General features: G+C 39.5%; 1 protein-coding gene across 1 annotated transcript; it reads right to left on the reverse strand.

The window, feature by feature from the left end:
* Positions 1-868: 868 nt before the first annotated feature.
* LOC101157585 (kunitz-type protease inhibitor 1) lies at positions 869-15,831 on the reverse strand. The gene is made up of 10 exons (XM_023952925.2): positions 15,286-15,831; positions 11,901-12,061; positions 11,550-11,691; positions 10,174-10,344; positions 10,065-10,097; positions 9,930-9,977; positions 9,175-9,225; positions 8,899-9,069; positions 3,613-3,675; positions 869-1,518 (listed from the first exon to the last, which is right to left on the reverse strand). Exons 1-10 carry the CDS (start codon positions 15,668-15,670, stop codon positions 1,376-1,378), a joined length of 1,368 nt encoding a protein of 455 aa, XP_023808693.1. The 5' UTR covers positions 15,671-15,831; the 3' UTR covers positions 869-1,375.
* Between the last annotated feature and the right edge of the window lie 516 nt (positions 15,832-16,347).

A 16,347-nucleotide genomic window follows, 5' to 3' on the forward strand; every position in this document is an offset into this window, starting at 1 on the left:
AGTTGATGTGACAGTTTTTAGTTGTTCAAGCCTTAAAAATCAAACCTTTTGTTAATGCAACTTTCCCGTTTAAGCATTTTGAGACGTTGGGTTCAGTTTGTGTCTGACCCGCAACCTTCTCATAAATACGCCGCAGTCTATACCTTTGTTTTGCATCTTTGTTTACTTACAAAAACAGATTAGGAGTAAATAATGTTGAAAAATTTGTTGTTTTTTTAACATGTTCTTGTGGGATTTTACTGATGATGGAAGACATGTATGAAGAAAATTAATCTTAAAATAGCTTTTTTTCGTATTTCTTTATTCAAATCACTTTGAATCAGGAACACTGAGCGGACCACAATCTCCCCGCTTTGCTCCATTCTGATGCATCCACTTGTGGACAAATGGGTCTGTAAACGTCTTTGTTTTCCTTGAATCTAGCAATAAACTGTATGGCTGGATAGCTCCAATATTGCTAGACAGTTCTGTTGAACCGTGTAGACAGATTACTCTGAGCCAACTGTCCTGCCACTATGGCAGTCCACAAAGGGCAGAAAAGGTGAATGTAAAGAAAACTGTAGCGACAAAGTGGCATAAAAGTAGCAAACAAGAGGGGTCAACGAAAATGAACAACCCACGCTCTCTGCCTCAATCTGGAGTGCAAGTGAGAGGGAGCTTATCAAACCTGTCATTCAGGTGTCACTAATTAACAAATTAAAGGTGAAACATGTAAAACTCCAAAGTAAACAAGGGAATGTGCAAAAAGACAACATTTTGACTGCTTTGTTGAGTCAATTAAAAAGTTGTTTCCTTGATGAGAGAAAAGCTTCCAGTTGCTCCCAGTTGACCAAACACACAGTAAGATTGTTGAAATAAGACTTCCAGGTGAATTAGGATTTTTTTTAATAAAATGGTTTTTCGTCGTTAAAAACAAATGGCACTTAATTGAGATTTTTTTAAGCCTAAAAACAGTTTATTGAAATACATTTCTTAAAAAGAGTCATTGTCTTTAAACTGAATTAATCCTAAAATCCAATTCAAGGTGACATATAAAACAGCGTTAATTTAAACAGAACAGACCTGCTGTTTAAACATAGCAGACATGAAGGTTGTGTCTCAACCATAAAACAATATAATCCAGCCTTACTGATGCGTGAAGTTGCTGCTATCCCAACTGGTTTTAGTCTCAAACCTAGTCTTTGTTCAGTTTAATGTTTCACTGAAGTAAAAAAAAAAAAAAACACTGACAAAAAACAAACCAAAATGCACAAAAAGTCCAGTTTCTCTCTCACAAAATACAAAAACAACAACAGCAGCAAAAAGCGGTCAGGCAGACTGTCGTGGTAACTGCAGCCCTGAGGTGAAGACTTTCCTCTTGATTGACGGTGACGTCTCACTTTGATAGTGGCACTTCGGCGGGGTCTGTGGAAGTTGAACTCCTGGATTGCCCTCTGCGCCTTTTGATGTAACAGTATGAGAGGCCAGCCAACAGAGCAAGAAGGCCCAGAACCAGAACCACAGCCACAACGGCAGAGCCTGGGGAAGAGAGACAAGGTTATTTCCTCACAGCTGCAGATCCTCACCGTCAACAGCGCTGCCTTTGAAATGCCATCGTACCCTCTTTGATCATCTTTTGGTCTCATGTGGATCTAACAGCATTCCTAGTCGTCTTTCAACTATGATCATGCAGTTTTTAGCCTAAATCAAAATGCTTGTTGTTTCTTAGGACAGTTTGAGCAGCGCTTCAATACTTCACTTTCCGTCACCCTTCTGTTTGCACTCTCTCCTGTTAGAGCCCCTCACAACCCCAAACCAACATGGTGAACAATCTTGGAGCTATCCAGCTGTACAGTTTTGGTCCAGATTCCAGCTCATATGAGAAAAACAAAGACGTACATGAATCTATTTGTCTACAAGCAGTCCACAAGTGTCAGAATGGAGCTGAGCAGGGAGCTTATGCTCGCCTTAGTAGCTTAGTGAGACCTACAAGCTTTTTCGGCTCTGGATTCACAGTGATTTGAACAAAAGAAATACTTGGATAAGCAACCTTAATCGTAATTTTCTTTATATATTTACTCCATCAAGAGTAAAATCCTTCAAGAAGATGTTAAAAACACCAAAAGCACCATTTTCATCAGGTGAGTCTAATGCTTACTGTACAGACCAAAGGTTTGGACACACCTTCTTATTCAAATGAATGGGAAGGTGTGTCCAAACCTTTGGTCTGTACTGTATAAACATCTACGAGGAAGGCGTGGGCACAAATATGTAACAATGTCCTGTTATGAATAGTGTTTTAAAATCCTACTCCAATAATAAAAAAAATGTTTTTGGTGTTTTAAAATGTTCTTGTCGCATTTTGCTCATGATGGACGACATATATAAAGCAAATTATGATTAAAATAGCATTTCTGAGTTCTCAAATTACTGTGAATTTGAAGATGACGGAAAAATGCAGTTTCAAAAAAAACATGTAGTTGTTAAAAACAAAACCATTCTGATCCATCCACTTGCAGACAAATAGAGCCAAATACGTCTTTGTTTTTCTCGTCTGAGCTGGCATCTGGACCAAAACTGTACAGCTGATAGCTCTGATATTGATATATTGGAGCCATTCAAGTCTGGGGTTGTGAGGGGCTGTAAGCTATCGGGCAAAAGTGTCAACAAAGGGCAGATGGAAATTGAGCGCAGGCGTACTTCCACGCCAAGAGTCCCGCCAACAATTCAGAGGTGAATTTCTAATTAACTCCAGCCACTCTGCAGAAACTATGTCCAAGAAAATGACAGTTTTTAAAATTTTGGCTAAAAACTGCATAATCAGAATTAAAAGACCACTGGGAATGCTTATATAAAAAGACGATTAGAGTGGGACCATTATGGATTCTGTATACCAGGGGTCCCCAAACGTTTTCCAGCGAGGGCCACTTGACTTTTCCATTCTCTGATTGGGGGACAGGGTCAGTTTGAAACAAAAAATGTGTGATGATCGCAGGGGGGCCTAAATGTGAACTGAAAGCCACACATAACCAAATTGTAATCACCCAAGAGCTGGTTAATATGTTCTCTGTGGAGGAGGAGAAGTCAGGGGGAAACGTCAGACCTGAAACTGCATCTACAGCAGTGTTTTCAAACCCAAACAAACTGAACCAGTCTCACCAAGGTCATTAACAGCTGAAAGAGTTGACCAGGTTGGGAAGGGTAGCCACTGTCTCCCCAGCTGAGAACAAAAGACTCCTAACGACCTGAAACCAATGTAGTCTACGGAAACCATACTATCTCCAGTTTCAGGTCTGACTCCTTCCCCGTGAGCATTTATAAACCAGCTCTTGTACCAAGTATTTCAGAATTGAAGCCTTTTGGATAAGAGGTCAAACTATCATAACAATCTTCTAACTTTAAAAACCATGTCCAGATGACAACCTCTAAACCTACTACTCTGATCAAATAAGCTTTATTAACGTGAGGAAACAATACCAGGGAGTCTTGATCACGTGGCCAGCCCAAGATAATAATAATGCAAAAGGAAGGGTCTCTCTCTGGTATCGTTCACTGGGCCGGGTCCGGCCCGCAGGCCGTAGTTTAGGGACCCCTGCTGTATACTGATCCAACTACAAATATAACTCACTTTACCTGAATTGCTTTCCTCGTCTTTCTCAAGTGGGGAAAAGATTGTCGTAAAATACAAGTCTTTTTCTGTAAAAAAAAAAAAAAGAAAGAGAACAAGAGATCTTTGTGAGTAAAGATGATCGTCACTTCAAGAAAAATACCAGAAAGTACAGGAGGCGGTCACAGTTATGTGAGGCAGAAATGCACATATAGATCAGTGTTTTTCAACCCTTTTTAACCCAAGGTATCCCTCCAGGATCTAGCAAGGATTTTTTGTTATAGTTGCTGCACAAGAAGCTTTAGATTCTGTCCGTTTTTCCTCGAAAGATAACTAAAGGCTGTAGGGGAATGTGCACATTATAGAGCTGCTGTTTTCCCCTAAAGTTGCTTAAAATGCAATTTTATGTAAACTCACAAGAAAAACAAAAAAAACAATGATATTCATTTTTAAAAGAGATTTTTTTTCATATTCATTTCTTGTTCATATAAATTTTCAACAATAACATAATCGCGGCATTCTTGATACATTTTACACCAAAAGGACCAAGATTATGTTTTTAAGTTAAATTATGACTAAAGAAAACAGTAAACATGCAGAGGTATTACATGTTTTTCTTTTGTGAAATGTTTTTTTTTTGAGGGAAAAAAAAGCCTGAGAGTGAATTTATCTTTCAATCCAGACATTAGAAAGCAGCCGTCTCAATTAAAAAGATGACATGAACCAAACACTGGAATCTCTGCTGTTAATAATTCCTGTGTGCTCCAACACAAACCATGAAACTATTTACCTCTGTTTTCATTAAAAAGATTTGCAAACTGCTAAAACAGATGTTTGAAGTTAACGTTTGCTGTGCTTCATGACAGTTAGCAGTGGCATAGTAAGCTGTGAGAACAAATGCTAAACTTCACTGTATCTCAACAAAAGGGCTTCAGATATGGAATACCTGCAAGGACGACGTTAAAAATTGTTGTTCCATAAAAAAATCTTAGCACTTCTGTAAAGGGTGATAAAATAAATGGATATAAGGGAGTCAACAAGTTTAATTGATATTAGGGCTGCACAATATGAGGACGACTTGCAATGTGCAACTATAGTGATTAATATTGCGATGGCGTCATGTATACATGAACAAAAAGACAATTAATACATCATTAAAATGTCACTGTAACAGTTTTTGCTGCAGTTGTTTTGTCAACATTACTTAAATATACTCCAAATAATCCACATCTACATGGGAGGAGGGCATTTTCATTTGATTGGTCAATAACATAAAATAGCATTTAAGTGGTCAAATGCATTAAGAGCTATATATTTGATTCGGTAAATATTTAGAGTGGCCATCAGATAGTTAGTAAAAATTCAAGGTAACTATTCATCGCAGTCTTTTTTTTAGTGATACCCATATGGTACGGGCGGACGTCGCGAAAAAGATAAAATTGCAAGGCTTTTTTCTTTTTGTGGTTTTGGAATATTTTTTAATCGTTTTCACTTCAGTTAGGACTGAATTAAATAAAGGGGGGGGGGGGGGGGTTGTACTCAAAAAATAGTCCATCTTCATCTAAAGCCCTTTTCGAACTTTGCATATCATCATTCAGCGTTATATTTGTGTTTTTACGGTGGTTTTTCTTTACAGTTCGAAATAAAAAAATAAAAAAAACAAAGTGTCAAACTGAATCCTTTCCCATGATGACCTACTCTTACGGCACAGTATTGTACCGCGTTACACTGGTTGAAAAAAATAACCCATTTTTGGCTTCTAATCCTAAAGTTTGAGCTTCCATTTTTTGACACTTTGTTTTTTTCTGGAGTACAGGACAGGTTGAAAGTACAAACACTTTGCTTTTGATACAAGTTTTCGATTGTGTTTATTTTTACTTCGCTCAGTTCTTCCTCCCAAGTCGTTGGCATCAATTTCTGGGTTTGAGAAAACCACAGTAAAGTCACTTTGGAAACAATACAGTAAAACTATAAAGGGAAAAGGCGGGACAGTATAAGCCCCAGGGCGTGACGGCATCACAGTTCACTGACTTCTTTGTTCTGAATCTTATCAGGAATCCTAGAATCCGATGCTTGCTCTGCTGAGTAAAACGTTAAACATTCACCCACAGCAAATCCCAATGATCTAAAAGAGCTTTATTCTCAAAATGAAAAGTTGAAGTCCATGCAAAGATTTTTCCAAGAACACAGAAGAAATGTTTGAATCAACATCTCCAGACATTCTTAGAAACAAAGCAGATTCAGTGTTTTCCTTAAAAAAAAAATGCAGATTATTGTTTGATTTCATTTCTCTGTCCACCATGAAACTGTCAAATGTCCCGCCCCCGCTCTGTCAATCATCATAAGGGACATCCAAGCTTTAGTTCTATAGATCTACCACCCTGTTAATGCCTGTGCACAGCATGTACATAAAGAAATTCTCACCATGGAGTCACAATGGAGTCACCATGCAAACGCGTGGAGAAAAAAAAAAAGAGAGCGCTACACTTCAGTGAGACGGGTCCGTAGATTTTAATGACGGCATATATATGCCCATCAAAAAAGTAACAGGGCTGCATCAGCAAAAGAAAAAGTTTCTGCGACTCAAATTTACTTATTTATCTAACTAAATGTCATATTACTCCAATTCAATTAAATATTTTTTCCATCTTCAATTATTGTGCTTCTTGAACTCTCATGTCTAAGTTTGAGCCTGCAGATATTCTCATTTATATAACAATAAATTGAATGAAACAACATGGACTTGCAACATGAAATATCAGTCATGTACCATTTCTCTGACTTTACCATTACTTCACTCAGCACGAGGGGTGGTGAATAACATCATCCTCTCCCTCCCTCTCTCTCACTCATGGTGCAGAAAGTGGAAAAATAACTCGGCAAAACACAGTAAAACAACTAAACACATTTGGTCAAAAACCCACACTTAAACCCAAATCCGTCCAGACAGGCAAAGTGACCAAAGTAGAGTAGAGCACCAAAGTAGAGCCCTGCGCAGGACTGTTTTCCTCATCCCGCGCCCACCGAATTTCTGACCAATACCGCCCGCTCCCGCAACGCATGTGTTACACTCCCGCCTTCTCCTGCAAATTTGAATTTAGTCCTGCACAATAATAGAGATTAATTAATTTTATGTCTCCTCCCTTCCTGTAGGACAAAAAACACATATTTCTATTGATATTATTAAAGAAATTCAAGTTATTTTGCTTTTTTTTTCATTTCCCTGGCCTGCATGTTAAAAATTTAAAAAATAAAAAAATAAAAAACAATTGAACTACTTCTCCAAACGTCAGACTTTCATTTCTTAGCTTTCGAGCTGCAAATCAGCGTTCCCCAACCTTTATTGCGCCACGGATCGGTTTGATGTCTGGCAAAATTCTCTCAGAGCGGTACATTATATGTGGTGGACAAACTCTGCAGCAACGCTAAAATAGAGGCAGAGACACGTGATAAGACGTACTCTGCACTTTTATTTTGACACGCTAAAAATTGGACATCGCACAACTGTCATCATCCTCTCCCCTTCCCACACTCATGGTGCTAAAAAGAAGTAAACACAACAGGAAGAAATAATTAAGGGTGAAACAACATAACTGCCAGATGAAAGGACCCGTAGGCAAAAAGAAACACTCGTGCTCAACCCTCTTTTGACCAAAGCAGGCAAAGGGGATTGATTCCCATAATTCCCTGAGCTGCCAGCTCCGACAGTAACCCCTGACTGCAGCCTGGGGAATTCCGACAGCAGACCAAACATGCACGTGACCGAAACTACAGTACAACAAAATAATATGACCTGCATGAAAACTGTGGTATTTTCTAAACATAACAATAAAAACAAATTATGACATTAGCAACATCTTCTCTGCCCACAACACTTTTCTGGTCGCTATGATAAGATTTAAACATGCCTTCAAAATAAGAGCATAAAAAAATCCAGGTCACCACAATGCTGAATGGTTCGAGGGAATCTCCCGTTGGGATAAATCCATATTTTAAGAAGAACTCCTGATACTGTCTATTAAATGTTGCTTTCTTTTTTTGGAAGTCAAAGGCTCCTCTTCTGTCTCCTGGCTGGGCCTTTTCCCCTGTGCAAAGAAACTTTCCACAGACTTTTGTTTTTTATTCATTTTGCTAGCTCTTGGGTTTTATTTTAGTGGTATCCTATGACGTGACCGAGAAGGGCGAATAGGCCTGCGTCAAAAGTAACTTAGATGTAACAGAGAATCTGGAATTTTTCAAAATAAAACATCTTTCAGCTTCCGAAATAAATAAAACGGAAGTAATGTAAGTTATTTTATTTTTTCTGTGCGGCCCGGTACCAAATGACCTGAGGGTTGAGGGCCGCTGCTGTAAATAACTCGTTTGAGGTTATTTTCTACATCATCTATTGAAATCTTCTCCCTCATGTTGCAAGACAACCTCCCTATCCCGCTGTGTTTTATTTTAGCCGCCCAATCCCGCCCGCTGCAAAATTCAAACGGGGCAGTTTGAATCTCCCGCAAGATTTGCGTTGGGTCCCGTGGGACCTGGCGGTACCCAACCTAAAACCATGTGAGTTTTTGAGGACTATTGTATTTTTTAGTCATTTTGCTTCTTTCACCCTGTACCTTACGTATAGTCAGAAATTCATCTCTTTTGCTTGATCACGCTGCCAATCATTTTGCTTTTGGGGCTCTTTTTTTGTCTCACAATCAGATGTACATTCGACTGTGCAAGTCAAGTTGAAAGCTAACCCTTGCTTTCTGCCTCTGTTGTGCACTTATTCCTCTTGTGTGGTACAAATATAGATGGATAACCAGTACCCTCTGTAATTTACACTCCCAAAGAACAACAACGATAAAAAAAAGGCAGAGGAAAAAAGGGTATATTTACTGGAGTTAACTTGGCTCGCTGAAATAGCGTTTCGAAAACAATAATTGGGGAGGACAAAATAGATTTCAACCACCTACCAAGTAGAAAAACAAAGCATAACCCCTAAATATTTACAAATTTGAGGTCTAAAAATGTTGAAAAACAGACCCAGAAAGGTATATACCCCCTCTTATTTATCATAAATAATAAATCAAGCAATAAAATCTTCCGAAAGGGACTTTCGGAAACCTGCTGAAACTGATTGAAACCGGCTTCCTGAAGTCTTTAGAGGAGCTGCAGCATAAAGTACTTCCTGGTTTGAGTCACATTTGAGAACAGACACAAAGTTCTGTGTAAATGGCAAAGTTGGACCGACAAAACATTAGACTCTTTCCTTTCTTTAGAGGTTAAGGAGGCACTTGCACCACAAATTGCTTGAATGACGTGCGTGTAATTGGTACCTGATACATCTTTACACGTCTCCATGCAGGTCGTCTCGTCCTCAAAGTTATTTTCATTTCCGTTGCAGCCGCCGAAAATGAAGCTGTAGCACTTCAGCTTCAGCGGGTCATAGAACCAGCGGGGTATGCTTGCCCGACAAGGACCAGTGCGGGGCGCGTCTGTGCACTGAACTGTGGGGTGAGAAGGGAAAACACAAAAGTGTGGGTTTTAGTGACGAATAAGAAGGCCCCATTATCATGCAGTATTGAAAATTCTAGGTGTAAAATAAGACTCACTTTTTCTCTCACTCAAGTTGATGCTTAGAAGGCGGCTGAAGGTTTGATTCACTGAGGAGGAGCAGACTTTATTGTAAGGACCTCTAAGCTTTTGGCTATAAGTATCACAACAAAAAAAGCTAAAATGTTGAGGTTTTGACTGTATAAAATGGCAGCTTAAAATAACCATATATTTAAAAAAAAAGCCCAGATTCACAAATCTGTTTTAAGTTAGGCTTTTAGTGGCTTTGGTTAAAAAGGCTATTAACTAAAAGAAAATAAATAAAAACACTTTATTATTCTGTCCCTTTATTCTGCTTCTTTTTCCGCTGAAAAAAAATGTTTTGAATGATGCCCCGCCCACATTGCATCCTTATTTTAATAAATACACTCAACTAAATAAAAACTAATTTGGAGCAATATTAAAAAGAAAACACCCGTTCTTCATACTGGACTCTCATTACATCCAGCACTCTAAACTCCTTTTTAAGAATACAGAATCATCCGTTTGTTTTTTCAGCAGACTCCTGGCTAGATAGAACATTGATTGGTTTTGAAAAGAAGCCATAGTCATAATTCTGTCCTAAAAACATATTCATATGAAGAAAGAAAATCAAATATAACGTTTATAACTGTAAATATACAGTATATCACTAGTAAAAAAAATGATAGGAAAAAAACAGCAAAAAGTCATGATACGTCCTGTCATGATAAGCAGCGAGTGTGTTTAAGGAAGATCATGATGCACTAAAATATTGGGAACTTTTTTTCTTTACATTTGATGCAGGATTCCCCGTCTGTTGTGTTGGTGCAGTCATCCAAACCTAAATACACAAGTGGACACACACTTTAATGTCGTGCATTATTGCTCTCCTGCAGGACTCACGTCGTGAGTGTGTTGTGACGCTTACCCTCTGATGGATGAATGCTTCTCTGTTTTGAATCTGAAAAAAAAATAAATGGAGCAATCTTTGTCATTAGTGACAGATGTCTTTTTGGGGCTTATTTTGAGTGGTTTACCTTTAACTCCTTGGCAGGCGGACATACAGTCGTTTTCAGACAAGTAGTTGTTCTCATTGGCATTACAGCCCCCAAAATGAAACTCTGTACAAAGGCCTTGAGTCGCATCATATTGCCAACGAGGGAAAGCTGCTCGACAAGGACCCACCTTCAATGGAGCCATACAATAACCTGAGAGAAAATAAAATGATGACATCACTTCCTGTTCCAGTCAACTTCAGATGCAGCTCTACACAGCTGAAGACAAACATTCATCCACAGCAGGGAGTGTCAGAGTTACAGCAAAAGGGCGTGCCCTGTGCAGATACGATACCAACACGCCCATAACACAGTCGGAATTTCAATTTGTGAATTCAAATCTGAGTTTTAATTCCGAAAGTCTGTGTCAGAGAGCGGATCAGAGCTACCGTGGACAGTTGATCCATCCCCTTATTGACTACTGATTGAGCTGAAATATGCAAAAAAATGTAGTTGACACCAAAACAAAATGCAAACTAGTCAGAGCAGGTTTGGTTTCTGTGAAACACCTGAGCACCGGCTTCAGGTAAACCTGCCTGACTGGTCTGAAGGGAGGCGTGGACTGCCTGTGTGAAAACACAAACAGCTCTGTGGCTTAACATTAGCATTGGCACATCCTTTCCCTCTAATGCCTTAGTCACATAAAGCAGTCCCGGGGTTGACCCGTACGGGTGCTGCAGGTTTTTGTTGACAGCACGTCTTGCAGACCCATCATGAAAATGGAACATACAATTGCTGTGCATGTGGAAAGTGTATTGTGAAGTATTTGTAAGGATAATATAAGTTAAACACACTTATGACGTATGAGTGATGTTGTCGTACAAAGCCCTTATGCCACACACTAATCGTAGTGAGGTGTATGTACTGACTCCTGCTGACCACACGCAAATGCTGCACACACAGGGTTTTTAGGTGACACGCAAGTTCTTGTAGGACGCCAGGTTTGACAGCTACACAAACTACGCTGATTCTCTAATTTCCTTGCTGTAATGGTCAGGATGCAACCAAAGAGCTCACAACAAGTGTGCAAGGGGCACACACTTACCACTTTAATAACACCTTTGGGCAATCATAAATAATAAATTTGAAAAATCTGTATGACACGCGTGCTTTACCCTTGCATGTTTTTTTAAGGTGTTTGCTCTGACCTGACGCTCACAGCACGACCATTGAAACATATGTGCATGACTGTTTTATCTTCCTGACAGGTTTTCAATCACGTTTGACCATTTTTCATCCTCAGACAGCCCATATCCATCCGTATCCACCCAGTTGTGACTAAGGCATTAATGAGATGCTTACACATCTCACTCTAATTTTTGAAGTGATAGAAGACTACATTTTCTCTGAATACTCACTTATTGACATTTCCGGCGTGATGACGATGACACTGACATTTGCTTTGCTGGTTTCTCCGTGTGTGTCTGTGATGGTCAGCAGAAAGAGGTAGGATCCTTCCTTTAAATTGGTGAGCTTTACCGTGTCAGTTTGATTCGTCTCCTGTCGTTCAAAAACAGAAGACTTTAACAGATAGACTTGCAAAAAAAACAAAAAAAAAGACTGAAAGCTGCAGGAAAACGTCACCCAGTAACACCCTTGCTCACTGAAGACCTGCACTATTTTGTGCTACAATTGTCCTAGTTTAAAAAAGTACAAAGCTTAAAATAACCGTTTGGTGTAATAATACTCTGCTCGCCTACAGGAGTTACCTCTATCACGACATCACTGTCGCCTTCCTCCAAAATCCACTGATATTTGGTGATGTGAGCTTCATTCAGCAACAGACTCTCAATACCACTGAGCAGCACGGGCCTTCCGGGCTGTGCAATGATATCCCGGCCGGCGTTGGCGATGGAAGAATGCACTTCACCTGGTCACACATCACAGATTTACTGATTAAGAAACACTGCTTTAAACCAGAATCAAGCAAATAGTTTGTTTTTTCAGAGAAGTGAGAGTAGTCAGTTTTTTTTACGCATGATTTTATGACATGGCTCACAGGATCAATAATATTTAAGGAACAACTCAGCAAGGCTCTGAATTCTACCAGCTGGCTTCTGTTAGTAGCTCCTCAAGTGATCAATTGCGTGCTGCTGCTGGACTGAAGCTGTGGAACACTGCCTACTGTTTCCGTTTACATGCCCACAAAAATAGATAGGTGGGAGACTAACTATGGGAATGAGATTATTTGAAAATGTTACATATGTTAATATGATTTTTTTTTTTACAGCCAGATAACTGCCTTCATCCAATAATGGACGTGTGGTTATCCAGTCTCTAAGTCCCTAAAAGATCTGTTGAATAACTAGGAAATCCGATAATGATGAAGATATTTGGCGTGAGAAAAGGGACAATTACTGATCTTGTAGAATTTGTGTCACTATTAATTGTTTTTATTTGAGCTTGATTTGGTCTACTGGTTGTTGAAGGTTCTTCTGTCCATCTAGGTTGTGTTAAAACGCCCTAAAGAGCTAAAATCTCTCTTGTTTTGATGGACTGTGGCCCCAGTTGCTCCTGAATACCTGGTTTAAGTGATATCTGTAAACCAAATCATTTGATACAGGTAATTAGAAGTGACTGGGTTCGGGTTACCTCAATAACAGACAAGATGTAACTTTCAAGGCTCAGGATTTTCTACTTGAACACAATATTCTGTTTTAAACAGATTCCCGCTATAAGGATGCATTAATATAGCAATCAGGTTACTTTTAGGCTTTTTAAAGTGACTGTTAACGTAAACTGGAAAAGTAGACTTTTGCAACCTGGCTTTCAAATGGGTTTCCAAAAAAAAAAAAAAAAGAAGAAGTGATCTTGTAAATACAAGAAATGTTGCGACAAGTTCTCCCATTGGCTTTCTGAAAATGAAGGCAGCAGACCTCAAAGCCAAAAATAACTAGAGACCGCTGCAGTTGGAGATGCAGAATTTCAGGCTTGTAACTCAAGCAGGTCAGATTCTATTTAGTTCAATGTAATAAAATGGAATCTGTAAAGATTTTAAAAAATTAAAACACAAATAAATAAAACTATTGCTTGGGTTTGGGAACTTCTTCTACATCTGTATAAGGATTCTATGAATCTGCGTTCTTTTTAACATAGAAGCTTTAGCTGCAGTGTTAACATTCTTAGACAACCTTAACTCTTCAAGCAGCTTTGTGTAGATGTGCAACACTGCAGTAGGGAAGTGTTTACGCAATCAACGTAAGCCAACAGATTCATGCATGGAGAAAAGCTTTTCTCCACATCAGAAGCCGTTTGAATCACTTTTATTGTGTAAATGGTTGAAGACTTACGGTAGTTCAAAGAGTGTTTTCTTTTTGCCATCACCGGTGACAGCTCCAGTTATAAAGGGTTAAGCATTCATGAAAACCCATGATCAGTTATTTTAGATCGGACTTCAAACCTTCATCCAAATAAGGCCAGCTCTACAGTTCTTTATGTTCTAAGAATCGTTGTTCTCATACATTTTCCGCCTTTTTAGATGCACTGATGTCACTTCCTGCCAAGATGGCCAACCCAAAGTGATGACAAGCAGTCAAAGCTCAACCTTGGTGCTTCAGCTATCAATCAGTTGGATCAGTCGAAAGTTAAAGGAATTGAACATTTAACCAACCAGGGCCACAGATTGGTTTGGTTGTGATGTTTAGGTAGTGTACTTTTCAAAACATTGAAATAAACCATTTGAAAATTGATCATGAAGGAGAAATTGTTGCAGTTGTTCCTGGCTGGAATTCTATGACACCAAGTCTTTCATATATCGGCATAGAGCTGTGAAAGAAACTGCTTCAATTCCAAACTTCTTCCAATTGTGAGCACATGCGCTAATATCGGATAGCAACAATCCAGTGTGAACACTATATGCTAAAAAAGTGGTTCAAAAACCAATGTTCAACGAGTTCTTGAATGCGCCACACAGGCCCGGTGTGTGTAGCATAAGTGTAAACAACTTAAACCTAAACCTTTGAATTTCATTGTGCATCCAATATAAGGGCTATTCTTGTCCTACCTTTTAAATGGATACTACCGTAACACTTCAACATTTATGAAATTAGCGTAATACCAGCTGAGTCTGAAGTGGAGAAAAGAGAATTTAGCAGATGATTGCAAAAAACGGTCCAAATTGCAGTATGTCAAAGAGCGTGAGTCATTTAGGTGTCGCCTGCAACACCTCTGGTGTTAAATGGTAAAAAAAGTCCTTAGACTTTTATAATCCAAGATGTTCCTGTTCAGGAATGTTCCCTGATCCATGTCTCCATCTCCCCGTTAAAAAAACAAAAGTTGTACAGCGATAAAATACTTTTAAATAGCACTGCTGTTTCTTCATTCCCAAACACATAACTGTCTGGTAACCATTCCTCCATCATATTCTGGAGTTGATAAAGTGTTCAGTACAGAAAGCCCCGTTAAAGCTGACTGAACTGAAAACCGTTTCAGGATTTAAGTCGAAGAACCTGAACAGAAAAGTGCTACTTTCTGCTTCATTCTGCAGACTCATTGTTTCTTTTAGGAATTCCAGAAAGATTCTTTTTGAAAAGACAGTGTTTTTTGTTTTCCTTTTAAAGAAAAAGATCAGTTCGGTGTGTAATTATTACCTGTGTACCAATTTGTTTTCTTCCATTTCTATGATGCCTCATGGTTTTAGAACTTTTGTAATTCTTGAGCTTCAGTCCAGTTTGTGTAATCTGAATTTGTCGCTTGAAATAAAAGAAATACATGTATTTGTCTGGTTAATGTTTTTTTTTTTTTTTTTTAAGTGTTCCTATCATTTGAAAAAGTTTCAAATAATCAGCTGATTTCATACACACACCAAATGTGCTCAGGTGTTGCGTAATAACACTTGTGAAAGATCCTGAAAAATACATGATCCCTCCCAAAACTAAAAGTTTTTGATAATTCTTTTTAAAATATTTTGTGCAGTTTTGGACAGCTTTGTGTTTAGTTTGTTAAAAGTTGGACTTCTGTGGATCAGAACTCATCTGAAGGATGATTCATAAACCCAGCAAAGGCTTGTCTCGTTCACCACATGTGTTGTCACGGGCTGACGTCACGTCTCAGGACTGGTAAGCAACAATCATAAAAAGGCGCGCGTGGGCTCACCTGGCCCTTGCAGGTATTTGTCATACACCGAATTGCGTATGGAGCTCTGGTATCCTTCCTGGGTCGTGAAATCGCACACAAACTTGCTTCTGTAGACGCAATTGAACAGGGCGCAGACTGGACTCGGGTCGTCATCTGTGGGGTCGGCCGGAACCAGCATCGCCAGGTTGCAGCGCTCGTCCCCGCAGCACAGCTCCACGCAGTCCTGGATGGAGGCGGCGCGCTCCGAGGCCAGCGGGGCCGCGCCGTTCTTCACCGCCTCCGCCGTGTCCAGCACGAAGTTGTCCTTCCCTCTGCGAAAGGAGTCGCTGCAGTCCTCCGCGCCTCCGCCGGGCAGCAGGATCATCAGCAGGAGGAGCAGAGGTAACGAGCCACAGCGCGACATGATCAGTCAGTGAAAATGAGCGGCTCTGAATTCCACTTGGAGAATTTCGATCCAGCCCTGCGCTCAGGTGGGAAGGTGCGCTCACCTGAGCTGACAACAACTAAGGGGAAAAGCCCGCAGCTGCGCTCTGAAGACTGGGAGACGCCCATGACGTCACTCAGGTGTGGCCCTTCAGTTCCGGTGCGCAAAGTTTGTTTACCCCAAAATAAAGAAGATCCAGTTTTTCGGTTCCAGATAGAGAAAGTTGACACACTCTGCTACGATTTAGTTCAACAAACGTAGTGAAAACGTATGTAAAGTTTATTTGTTGTACATATCCCAGAAGAATCACAAATTATATCACACAAATAAATAAATAAATAAATAAAAAATAATTGAGGCAAAAACAAACCAAAAGTTCTAAAATCTTGCCAACATAAAAACTCACATTGAGCCTCTTTTTTAAACTAAGATTTATTTCATTAAATGTCAACACATAACTGGACAGTAGAGTGTCCACCCCCTGACAGAAAGGTCAGGGGTCGAAATCCAGTCAGGTCACAAAAGACTTAAAATGGAACCCAAGTCCTCCATACTTGACCTTTAGAACTTTATATGCGGGTTAAAGCATCAAATGGTTCCTTTGTAGCTCACTGCTCCCCCACGGGATGTGTCGATGAGGTGAAGAAGTTTGGGAC

Source organism: Oryzias latipes, chromosome 24 (assembly GCF_053564925.1).
Source record: "Oryzias latipes strain Hd-rR chromosome 24, Olatipes_Hd-rR_3.1".
Lineage (NCBI taxonomy): Eukaryota > Metazoa > Chordata > Actinopteri > Beloniformes > Adrianichthyidae > Oryzias > Oryzias latipes.

Coding starts and splice junctions, on each gene's coding strand:
- LOC101157585 (XM_023952925.2), bottom strand. CDS start 15,670: ATGTCGCGCTGTGGCTCGTTACCTCTGCTCCTCCTGCTGATGATCCTG. Junction 10,098..10,173: donor CGCCTGCCAAGGAGTTAAAG/GTAAACCACTCA, acceptor TTTTTTTTTCAG/ATTCAAAACAGAGAAGCATT. Junction 9,070..9,174: donor CAACTTGAGTGAGAGAAAAA/GTGAGTCTTATT, acceptor CTCACCCCACAG/TTCAGTGCACAGACGCGCCC.